This window comes from Falco biarmicus, chromosome 8, assembly GCF_023638135.1.
Source record: "Falco biarmicus isolate bFalBia1 chromosome 8, bFalBia1.pri, whole genome shotgun sequence".
NCBI lineage: Eukaryota > Metazoa > Chordata > Aves > Falconiformes > Falconidae > Falco > Falco biarmicus.
In genome coordinates this window covers 33,298,557-33,310,757 of record NC_079295.1, presented here as the reverse complement: position 1 = coordinate 33,310,757, position 12,201 = coordinate 33,298,557, and the positions used below count along the sequence as shown (strand labels likewise).

The 12,201-nt window shown below is 46.7% G+C and overlaps 1 protein-coding gene across 3 annotated transcripts in view; it reads left to right on the top strand.

The window, feature by feature from the left end:
• The window catches only part of SLC12A8 (solute carrier family 12 member 8), a 54,940-nt gene extending 43,312 nt beyond the window's left edge, over nt 1-11,628 (top strand). For all 3 annotated transcript variants that reach the window (XM_056350100.1, XM_056350101.1, XM_056350099.1), the window contains 5 exons: nt 1,369-2,044; nt 2,923-3,020; nt 5,256-5,373; nt 7,584-7,644; nt 10,218-11,628. In XM_056350100.1, coding sequence (XP_056206075.1) covers nt 1,369-2,044; nt 2,923-3,020; nt 5,256-5,373; nt 7,584-7,644; nt 10,218-10,383 — 1,119 coding nt within the window. In that variant the 3' untranslated portion in view covers nt 10,384-11,628. The remainder of the gene's footprint in view (nt 1-1,368; nt 2,045-2,922; nt 3,021-5,255; nt 5,374-7,583; nt 7,645-10,217) is intronic.
• The last annotated feature ends 573 nt before the right edge of the window (nt 11,629-12,201 follow it).

The window sequence follows — 12,201 nt, the reverse complement described above, 5'->3', positions numbered from 1 at the left end:
TGTCTAGATTTGGTTTATGGGGAGTTAATAGATTTAGTTTGCCTTTACCAATCTGTTCCACATCAGTTCTTTTCTGTGGCTGAGGGAAGTGTTGTAGTCACTGTAACCCCAGCTGATGGGAAGAACATGAGTGTTTTCTGTAGAGCTAAACACAAGCCAGAGGATCCTGGGATTGTCCCATCTGTTCCCTGTCTCCGTACATCTTTCTGATACTGAAGATGCTTTCTGAGACCCGTGTTCCTTTGTCTCCGAGACGTATTTCTGTTTCATTATGAAAAGCTGTAAATTCCAGAACTGGTCCCCTTTTCTATTAATAAATAAGAGCAAAGGTAATAGAAATAGTTTCCATTTGAGCTGTGTGTTTATTAAAGCAGCACGTGCAGTAAGTGAAAACCTAAGATATTTTGTAAGATATCTTATAAGATATTTTCCAGTGAGGTCTTTAGCAGCCTGCACAGGCTCCTTGGATACCGATACAGGAAGACAGTGCCTGCTCCAAGGAAGGGCACCTTAGCCTGGGATTAAAGTTCATGAGCTGATGGCTCAAATCTTTCCATCCCCAGTGCCTTTTGCTTTGTCTCTCTTTTCCTCCTCCTTTCCCTGCCTTCACCCCACCCCAAAGGAGAAGAGCAGGCAGTGTTTCTCCTGGCTGCCTGCCTTCCCGACACACGCCAGGCATCGCTGGGGGCTGACTCCCACCCTCCAGCATCCTGGGCTGCCTAACCTCTGCTGCTTTCCTCCTGCCGCTGGCCAGGTACGGCCTGGGTGGGTGAAAAGAGGGAAAGCCCAAGTGCAGAGGCTCAGCAGACCATGGATTTAGCTCAGCTTTGTGTCAGGGCAGGGCCAGAATCTGCTGATGTGAAGGTGGCACTGCTCCATGCAGGCAGACCTTCCTTGACTGTGTCTGGCAGTTGAAGCCTTTCCAATGACAGCATGTGGGAGCCTTTTGGGTAGGCAGCAATGCGGAGTCCTGTAGAGAAATTAGAGATGAACAGTTACCTCTAATTAACACATTTTATTGCCAGACTTCCCATAAGCCCTGCAAATCTCTCTGAAGGTTTATTGCTGCTTTAATGGCATTGTTTTACTGTGGAGGTATGGAGTGAGAGTGGATGAATTTTCCAAAGGCAAAGCTTGAGTAAGGCTTGGAGGTGAGGTGGGAGCTCAGCAGCTTTTGGCTTCCAGCCTGTTCCTGAATTTATTAAGCTGGTGAGCTTCTGCTTGCACATGCATGCACGTATTTCATGACTAAGGGGGTACTGCAGACTGCCAAGGTCACCACCCATGGTGGCTGAGCAAGTGGGGAATCCTCATGGTAAGGCTCATGATTATCGATTTAAATGTGAGATTGTTTTGTTTATGAACTAGAAAGGACCTAATAAGACTTCAGTGGCTGCGATTTGCTTAACAAGTCTCATCACCATGGCTTTCGTCTTCATTGGGCAAGTGAATGTTCTTGCTCCCATTGTCACCATCAACTTCATGCTGACATATATTGCTGTAGACTATTCCTATTTCTCAGTCTCCTTGAGCTACAAAGTTCAGCAGAAACCTGACAACACCCAGATGGGAAATGCTAGACCTGCTCACGTTTCCCAGCCTTTAATTTTCAACAAGCCTTCCAGCCATGCAGCAGATGGAGTAATTCAAAGCAGATCAAATGGTACCTTGCTGGAATTCAGAAAAGACATGGACCAGCTTTTTAAACCATTTCGTAGTGAGCCAGGTACTTGCAAAAAAGGAGGAGCTGAGAATTTAACTCAAAAGCTCAAACAAAAGAAGGCAAAGAAGCCGGCCAAGCAGACGTTACACGACAGCTTTCTCCTGGATCTCCATCATGATGCTCCCCTGGCTCAGTATGGCTGGGATGAGACCGTGGAGCCCCGCAAGGAGAGCTGGCAGGACCTGGCTGAGGAGGGCTGTCAGCATGATGCCAATCCATGCTCATCACTCTCTGCAGATGCCCAGTGGTCCCCCAGGCTGCTGGAGCAGGGGGAGCAGCTCTGTAGCGAGGTGCCAGCGCTCCCTGGCCAGAGGGGAGAAGGTAAGGGCTGTGGGAGATGGACAGCTCCATGCTTATGGGGGAATGATTTATAACCTTGGTCCTTCTGGTGCTTTCCTGAAGGCAAGTGTGAAACTAGCTTTATACAGGGCTGTCATTCAGTGATTCATAGCAATAATATCATTTATTCCAGGTGAGGGTAGAGTTCATTGCAATGCATCAGAGGAGAAGTTCCAATGCAATTTCCTATGGAAGATTAATCACAGGAAAGCAGGCAGGACTATATTTAGTGTAGGGTTGTTTACTATATACTCATTATTCTACACATGCACACTCAATGCTCTACCTTAAAAAGGTTTTGAGTGTATCTTGGGGTTTCCTTCATCCTGGCGTGGGGTAGGTGGGATGGAGTCGTGCAAGTCTAAAACTCAGGCTATCAAAATGCAGCGGTCCTCACACCGCAGATGGAGTCTGTAATTCGACAGCTGCAGCTAAGAGTCTGTATTTGTTTTGTTGGTGATGTGAGTATTTGATACTGTGTCTTTGCTTGGAGTTTGTCATCTCAGTGCTGTAGTGTTTTATCACCAATTAGACAATTAAGCTTCATAAACCCCTCCAAAGGAGAAAAATATTATTTCTTTTTTCACAAATAGGGAAACTGAGGCAGAGACAGGCAGATGTGGCTTTCCAATGGACTCAGTACCAAAGCTGGCAGCTTTGGTTTATTCCTTGCACTTTTCTGTTTTCATTTTAGAGGTTTTGGTCTAACTCTGCCATACCCAGCTGTCAACTAGAATTTCTTATTTGGTTTTCTGGAATCTGGTAATGTAAAGTAGGAGAAAAAACCCCACACTATAGCTCCTTTCTGATGTCTCTTCTTTTATTTGTATTTCTTTTTTTTTTTTTTTTTTTTCCTGTAGAATCATCTATAAAACAACAAAATCCAAAGCTGGGAATTCAGCAAACACCAGAATCCTTCTACTCCAAATTCTGCAATCACTGGGTTTCCTTTGCTGGTGTAAGTAATTTTATTTTGAGCACTGGTTTGTGATTGTAGAAAGCAGAAGGAAATTCATCACTTACTGCAGTGTAAATACACTCTAGTGCTTTAAAACAGCTTTTGATTCTATTATTCCAGGTCACCTGAGTTAAGTATTCAAGGTAACATGCATCCAGCAATTCAAATTCAAAGAAAGCCAGATGGCATATTAATTAAAACAACAGCAGAACACACCCCACCCCCCAAAAAAACGTAACAAACCAAGAAAAACCCAAGAAAAAAAACCAAACCAAAAAGATACAAATTCAAAATCTGTCATCTTAGGACTTTAGAGTTGCATGGCTGGGTGGGAAAGAAATCAGGGTCCCTCTTTTCACCCTGTGCTAGCTGGCTTTTTCTTGCCATGGGATGGAGTGAGGCATCAGCTTCAAAGCTGTGGTGTTTTTATTTATGAGCCAGTTTCTGCAAGCTCGGGGTGGGGTTTCATTAAGGCTGACCTCCTGATACCAGCAGCCCAGCTGTGAAATTCCATCTTTTGAGGGAGGGAAGTGGAGCATTCTTCCAGCATGTTACTTTAAAAAATAAATAACTTTTAAATAGCTTCTATCTCAAGCCGCTGAGGAGTTTAAGACATTTAAATTCTTTTTGGAAAGATGGATTATTGGGCAGATGACAAGGAAAGGGTCACATATGCATAGTGAATGAACCATATGGCTGCGCTGCATGGATAGGCATCTCATAGCTGTGTGTAAAATGTAACAAACCCACCCAAACAACACAGGGAACCCTTTTAGTGTAATCCTCAGATGGAGTTCGACACCTACTTTTCAAAGTCACTGCTGTGGCTGCCAGCAGCCAGCTCCTGGCAAGGGGTCGCAGCACCAGCGGTGGGGTGGTGTGGAGGCTTCTGCAGGAGGCTGCGTGATGAAGCTGTCTCTGGGCTCGGTAACTAATGTGGTTCCCAAGCACTTGTCATCACGGAGCAGTCAGTTCTCTCTGCCTTCGCAGGGGAATTTGCTTATGGAGATGACTGATGTGTTCATTAAAGCAGATTTGGTTTCCTGTCAATAACCAGACTTGGGAGGAGGTTGCAGCAGAGCTGAAAAGGGATCAACGATTCAAAATAAAATCACTGGCTCCTCTCCCCTCTGACCTCTCTCTTTGAGCTTCACTGTTTATGTCAGCCTGGACTCATTTAGCTCGCTTTTTACATGCTGTTCCTAACCTCAGCTATGAAGATGCTACCCCTGCCCCTGTTTGTATGTGCTTTGGGCCAAATCTGCCTCCTGAGCTGGTGAGCCTCTGGATACTCCTCTTGGAACAGCTCAAGCAGAGAACCATGCTGCCTCTAGGACTCGGTGTAGCTCACTTTCACTGCTACCTCACTGCTGCTGAAGATGACACCATAAACCTGTGCTGTCCCTCCTTTTAACAGTGAGGTCAAATGAGGCTCCCTGTAACAGGAACCTCATTACCAAGAAACCTCAGCCATGCCATACCCAAATCTTTTCAGATAACACTGGGTGGAAATGCTTTGCGTGTGGCCAAAAGCCACGCGCCGTGGAGGTTTTGCAGGCAGGAGAGGATGTGGTTCCCCAGGGGTCCTGCTGCACCACCAGCCTCAGCCACCAGTGCCCCAGAGCATCCATCCACCTGCGTGGTTGCAGTTGGCATCGTTCCTCCTATGGGCAGGACCTGGGCTGTGCAGCAGGTCTTGTGCAAGGAGGGCCTCTGTGGTGTCCCCATCCCGGGACATCACTAGGAGGGAGACACCTACAAGGAAACACTCATTCAGGATAATTCTGAGCAGCTGCTTCCTGGGTCCTGACAGTGCATGTCTCTTACACAGCAAGTCTTCTCTCCCAAGAAGACCCTGAGAAAGACAGAGGTGTGGAGATGCCATCAAAGCACTGGTTTTGCATGCATTTAAAATGAAGATGCAGTATTTCTGGCAACAGCAACAAAAAAGAGCATTTACTACTGCTTTCATAACAACTTGAAGGCCCCAGCACTGCCTCAGTTTTAGAGAATTTCCATCAGAGCTGCAGGCTCCTCTTGCCAGGCTGAGGAACAAGCTGCTGACCCGGCGTCAGGCTGTGGCGGAAGGTCAGCAGCCCCCCATGGGCACTGCGCTGCCAGCTCTGCCATGGGGGCAGTGGAGCCCCTGGGCTTTGCAGAGAAAGGACTGGCAAATTGTTATCATTGTATTATCTACGGACTCTGGGGTAACCTCAAATCACGTCTTTTCAACAGGCCATCGTGTCCCTCATTGTAATGTTTGTCATTCAGTGGATCTACACCCTCGTCAGCCTGGGTGCAGCGGTTATTCTGTATTTCTACATCGGCCAAGTGAGCCCAGGACTCCCCCTTGGTGAGTTGTTTTTTTATTATTATTATTAAACCTGCTTAAAAATTCATTAAGCTTTAATTTAACTTAATTAGGAGTTGAAACTCTTGTGTTTAATATGCAGGTGACACTGTGAATGATGAGGTTTTGTTTCACTGCCAGTTTTAATACATTTTCTCTCCGACTGTTTAATTTTTTATTGGATCCTAACTGTAACTAGCATTGGTTTGATAGTTTGATTGTTGTGCTTATTGCTTTCTTATGTTGCACTTTAAATGGCAAATCCAGATACTAGTACTAGAACTTAACAGGGATGGCAGATTGTAAATGTATCAGAGCAATGAGAAAAATCTGCCGTAAATACGTTTTAATAAACTTAATCGATCTAAACCCACCTGAGAAAACTTCAAGGAAAATGGGGATTATGATGAGTATCTCATTAAATCTCAGCATTCATAACTGCAGAACAAGAGAACCTTTTGATTCCAGAACTAACCAGGCTGAATATGTTGGGAATGTAATCTGGGAAAATACTTCAAGGCAGAGGGCATTGGAAAGGTCTGTGCATGTGATCGGCTTAAACAAATTCAAAATTGAACAGTGAAGCACATTCAGAAAGTGGCTTGTGAGAGCCTACAGCTCCTTGGCACGGGCGTGGGAGGGGTTTGCGTTGGTCTGTGTCTCCGAAGGGGGAGAGTGATGCACACACAGTGTGCACGTACATGTACTTAAGCATACATACGTATGTAGGTGCATACATACATATGTAGGTGTGTGCATGCATAAATAACTGCACACGTGGATGTGCTGTTTTTTGTCCAAGATGAGAAAAGTCAAAAGAGCCTGAGTTCATACATCTTTTAGGCAATGCAGAAATAGCTACCCAGGTTTATTTTGATGAAAGATTATTAGACATTAGGTTAAGCAGGCTCTAGATTTCAGAAACCCAGACAATGAGAAACCAAAAACTAGTTGTCATTCAGTAACTATCGAAACATAGCTCAGCAATTCTCCTTCTACTCTGAAGTGACTTTTGTATGTATCTGTATGGGATAGTAGAAAAGAGCTGTGCTGGTAGGTAGTACTTGCTAATTTGTATCTCTTGAAATACATCTTTTAACAAAGTTTTTCATGCCCCCCAGATATTAAACAGAACACAGTTAATGTTTTCAGGCTTTGGAGTTTTCTTTGCCTTTGTATATTCACTATGTTATAGCCCTGTTTTCTGCTTTTGAAATATTTACCAAAAATGACCTTAACAAGAATTTCTCAGTCAGTGTGTAAAGGATTTTGGAAGGTGATCTGAGAAAAAGCAGCATGATTAGACATTTTTTTCTTGGTTTCTTTTGCACATGCTTTCCCATGCATACAGTAAAACAATGCATGGCAAAGAAAAAGAAATGAGCTCTCAAAGTTCAGTCTGATTTTTATTTGGCTGTGAGTGAATGTTATTTTGTGATCACAAGGCATCCAATGATCTGTGAGTTTGTTCTCCAAAGGACTGGACGACCCTCCTGTCATTGGGAGACACTGGCTTGAGAGATGCTCGGGGTTAAGGACTAGATGAAGACCTTGGGGGCAGAAGCGCTCTGAGATTTTGACAACTACGCCCTTCTCTCTCTTGCTCCCCAGCAGCCTAAGCCAAATCCACCAAGCACTGCTGGGTCTCAGTTCTCCTCCCTGTCCCTCACCACAAAGTTCCTCTGCTGCTATTGCTGCCAGTTCTGGCACTTCCCTGCCCCTGCAGTGAGCCAATGCATGACTCTACAGAGAAATCAGGAGGAAAAAGTGTTGGTGTAATAAGCTAAGCCAGCCACAGGGTCAGACAAGAGGGAATGAAAAGTGAGACCACAGCCACCCCGGCGGAGGTCAGCTGAATGGCTCCTCCTGTCTCCCCATCCCTGCAGTGGGAACGATCTTTGCGGTCCAGGGAGGAAAAGGTACCCCAGTGGGTGCCTGGGCTTTGCTCACAGCTTTATTGAGGTTTAACAAGCTGTTGGTCTGGGAAGGGATAGCTGTTCTCCATGGGGAATTTGGGTTCATTTCTTGACAATTGTTTAAAAGCCACAGCGTGTGGGAAAGCTGCAGGAGTGTTCTCGCCATCACGAAATCTTTGGGTACTAAAGGCTAATAACAAGCAAGCTGGTTCAAGATTTTATGCAAAAAATTCAATGGTGTAATGCTATTATAAGATAATTAGCAGCATACTGACTTCTCGTGCCTTTTCTCTGCAGGAGCAGCAGCAAATTTCAGTTTCTTTGGCTGGATTAAGTCGGTTTTGATCACCTTGTGCAGGTTGGTACCAGTCACTTGGCAAGTGACCAAGGCGGTGCTTGTTGCTCCTGTGGCCCACTAACGTGCACAGAGATGGGTGGAAGAGTTGGCTTGCTCACTACCTTAAGCAGTCTGTCTGGCCCTGCTTGCGTGCTCAAAGTTATTCTTACTTAATGGTAAAAATAACTGTTTGCTCCCTTTAGCCTGGCATATGGCAGGCCATGCAAGTGGGGTGGCAGGAGCCTCCTCTGCCTGGTGCACGGACACGGCAACTGATACCCATATCTTGGTGCCTGAAGCTTTATCTTACCCTAAAGGTCTGTGCCCGGCCTCTGTGGCTGAGGTTGAACTGGAAAATCTGGTAGGAAATAAGAAATGGGAGACTCCGTTTCTTCCACCCACCATCCACTGAAAGGTATAGCTATGGGGCAAATACAGTAAAACAGGTCTTCAGCGAAGGAACAGTTCAGTATTGAGTTTGCATGGGACTACAGTAGCGTTTTCTCGGGGGTTTCCTTCCCAGGAGACCTTAAAGGTTTTGTTTGATTGCTTATTAATTAGTTTTGTTAATCTGTTTTAATCCTATTAATTATTAATTCCATCATGTTTGGGTTTCCCATAGCAGGTTGTGACCATCTGTGCCATGCAATAGGATTTGAGGTTCTCAATCTGTTGGGTTGCTTTTTTGTTGTGACAGGTGAACACTCTAGTAAGGACTGCACAACACGAGCTGCCGAGCGTTATAGCTTCAACTTTGGTGACTCCTTTAACAGAAATGAAAGTCCAGGCATTTAAGCATGTTGGCACGTGCCCATGCCTGTCTTGCCAGCTCCTGCCCCTGCCTACAGTCCCTCTAACATGGCCACATGCCTTTGGTAGCAAAGGTGGTTTGGGAGAAAAGCTGGGGGTGACAGGACCTCTCAGGTCCCCATTGCAGGTCTGTGGTGTAGCCGAGAGCAGATGAGTCGGTTCTCCCACATCACATCCATCCCTCTCTACCAGACCAGTCGATGTCTCTGAATACGGGACTGGGTCCTTGAGGACCCGCCTGCCCTGCACACCTCTTGCTGTGAGTAGCTTTGTTCACACAGCTACTGCTGCCTCTCATGGCAGTGGTACAAAGCTGCACACTTGCCTAAGCGTTAGGGACGAGAGCCCAGGTTAGGCAGACTACCCAAAAGAGGAGTGGGGGGTGTGGAGGGTGTGCGCTTGGTTTTCTGGATATGTCGTTTGGAATAAGGGGTTTTCCCCTGCCCCTTTTCACAACATCTGCTGGACTGGGACATGAGCCCATGACAAGGGTGAGCAGGTGAGGATGGGAAAGGGCACGTGGGGCCATGCTGCAGTGCTGCCAGAATTACTCATGGCGCTGAGTCAGACCCCACTGCTTCGTATCCCAGGCACTTGCCTGGCTGGTTCCACCTCAGTGTTGGGGCGGGTTTGTGGCAGGTCATTTTATTGTGGCGCAGCTATGATGATAGAGCAGGATTTTCCTTATGGATGTCCCTCGGTGCATCTCAGCCCTGTCTCCTGCCTGTTTTCAGAGGTTCCCCATGGGAATCTGGTGGAGATGTGAGGCTTCATGAAGAGTTACCAGGTGTGAAAAGGAGAAACTATCCCTCCCGGAGAAGCAGCCCCACTTCTCATGGGTAGAGGCGCTGTCGTTGCCGGGGCATTTTATCCTGTGGGTTCCCAGACCAGCACAGTCCTTGGTGCTTCCACCATTGCCATTGATGAGCAAGGACCCTGCCAGGGAGGGCTGAGTGGGGAACTGGCAAGTGCCCAAGGCAGAAACTGATCCTATTTCTCTCTCCTAAACAGTGCAATCTCTGGGTCAGCCAGCCGGCTGGATTGCCGGCTAATGCCAGGGCTCCTGCTCATGCTGGCACAAAGATGATTTTGGCTCTGCTTGGGGATTTTGTGGGTCATTTTGAAGCCCACCTTTGCTATGTTGTGAGAAATTACCCTGAAGTCATTTACAGGTTTTTCCTAAGCTCTGATTTCTTGAAATGCAGGCAAGATATTTTAGTGAATTGTAGTTAGAGAAAAAATCCCATTAGATTGCAAGAGAGTTGGAGGTAGCCAAGGATCCTTGACACCTCTCAGGCTCTTAGGTGTTCGGTGAGGTCTGAGTCGGTGCTACAAGCTCTTACAGTTTTGATTTGCAGATGCGCAATAAGGTTTTCTTAAAATCAGCCTCTGGGGTAAAGAGATTGCAGGAAAATCTCCTCTTCCATTTAAAAGAATTACAAAAATAATTGTACACTAAAGCTTAGGAAACTATAAGAAGGGTACTTTGCACCAGAAATGGTTCACGCTCCATCTGGAAAGTGTTTGCCATAGTCAATGTCCAAAGACGAGACTTATTTGTTGAGAAAATGTATATTTTCCAGTGCGTGCTGGGGGAAGGGAGTGTATTTTTTGTGTGTCTTCTAAGAAAAATATTTTCAGATCTGCTGTACACCTCCCAAGGGTGTTGAGAAGGGTTTAGCCTCTTCCTGAAGCGCCCAGGCTTCTTTGCACAGCCGAGAGCACAGCTGCTAATGGATGGCAAACAAGGGGTGATGCAGGCGCCTCTGCTTCTCTGTTTGCAGGAGAAGGCCATCTCCCCGAGAGCAGATCGTGGTGACACCGTCCTTTGCAACAGTTGGCATGGAGACCACGCAGCTCACCCAGGAGAACACAGACTTCGCCTCGAGGGACCGCTATCACCAGTCCTCACTTATCAGCAGAGAGGAGTTTGGGAATCAATTCCAGTAAAGGACACACAAAAAAAAAATCAAGCTGTCACTTCAGAAAGCATTTAGAAATGCTAATGGCTGCCACTGTGCCTGGTGAAATAACTTGAATATATATGGAAAGGATGTGAATCGTTATTTAAATATTCCAGGCTTGTTTGTTTATGCAAATGACAATGTTGCTGGGTTTCATATCTTACCCAAAGGGGGAAAAACTGCAAATGAAAGGGCCAGTTCAGGGAAGCCACGAGGGTTACTGAGGACAGTATAATCCTTTTAAAGAATTCAATTATAAGCGCTGTTGAGCTCTAAAGACCATCACCGCTATAAAAGCTTACAACACCCCATTTCAGATGTCTTCTAGGTGACTAGGGATGCTTTGTGCCTGGGAGTGGTGACCTCGGCAGCAAGAGGCAGCGCCCTGCTCCCGGCTGTGCCACGGATGGGTGCGGCCTTCCAGGTCAATTCATTTCTCCTCTCGGCATGAATTTGCCTGCTTGTAATACAGTAATTTTCTACCTCAGCATTTCAATTATCAAGGTCTTAGAAAGTACTTTAAGGCATTAGACAATAGGCCAGAATTCAGTGGCAAGTGTGAGAAGATGATGAAATATATTCACAACTAGAATCGCACATTTTGGTGCAGTAATGCTGTGTAATGACCTCTACTATAAAACTGTGAAATGATGCCTTAGAAACTGTTCCTAGTGATTTCCCACATCCTTTCTGATGTGACACCTGCAACCTGATGGCATAGCTGGATCCAAATAGAGCATTTGGGACAGATCTGAAGGGACAGATGATTCAGAAATGCCTTAACAAAGTACATTTGACCTCACCTTTGCTCGTTTTGCTTAAAGCCCATCCCATAGTGAGCACCCACGAGGAGCCATTTCTCCCACTGCCATGATCTGAGACGTGAGAGGTTCAGCTGGGGACGCTGCAGGATTTCCTGCGCAGCCCTTAGGCTTGGTGGCAGTGGCAGTGGCTGTGGGGTGAGGTCTTACATGGACACCCCCATCACCATTGGTTCTGCTCCCCCAGGGAAACCCCCTGCGCGGAGTGCTGTCCTGCCTGCAGGCAGCAGTCGTGGCAGAGACCCGCAGAGGTGCGAGGGAGGGCTCTGGGACGAGGCAAGCCCCAGCACCACAGATCACTGCTGATGCTACAAAGAGGGGGAAATCACCGCCTTCCCCTTCCTTTCATCTCGGATTGTTTCAGCCTTTAGATTATTTCTCCTTCTGTGCAATAAAAGCTTGAGACACCAGGAACTCCTCTCCATGCTCTTTGTGGGCACACTCGATGCCTTTGAGCACCGTTCTGCTTGCCAGCACTTGGTGCCCTGGCGTTACCAGCCATGGGGGGACCCTCTCTGTCCCACTCTGTCCCACCTTGTGGTCTGGCCAGCTGCAGCTTTAGGTCTTCCAGTTTTCTTACAGGGGGAAGCAAAGGAGGTTTTCTGCTGAGATATGAAGAAGAGAGCAATCCTGGCACACTGCAGAAAGCATATTCATTTTTCAAAGTCGCAGGTCTTTTATTAAGTGTTTCCAACCTTAATTATCTCAACAGAGGCAAGAGGGAAGTTACGCTTGTGTGGCCAGCTCTGAGCCACCTCAAGTCGGTTGTTCTGTGTTGGAAACAGTTCTGCCAGCGTTGCCTCCTGCCGTTGCCTTTTGCCTTTGGTTTCCGAAGAGTCTGGATCTGCTGTGGGGATGTGGCTCCATGCTGGAGCTTCCCCTGGGTTCCCTGGGACCAGTGGCTCCAGAGAGCCCTTCCTGTGCTTGTAGCATCCTTGCCCTTGGCAGCTAGTGCTGTTACGCAAACTTCAAACACTCCTCAG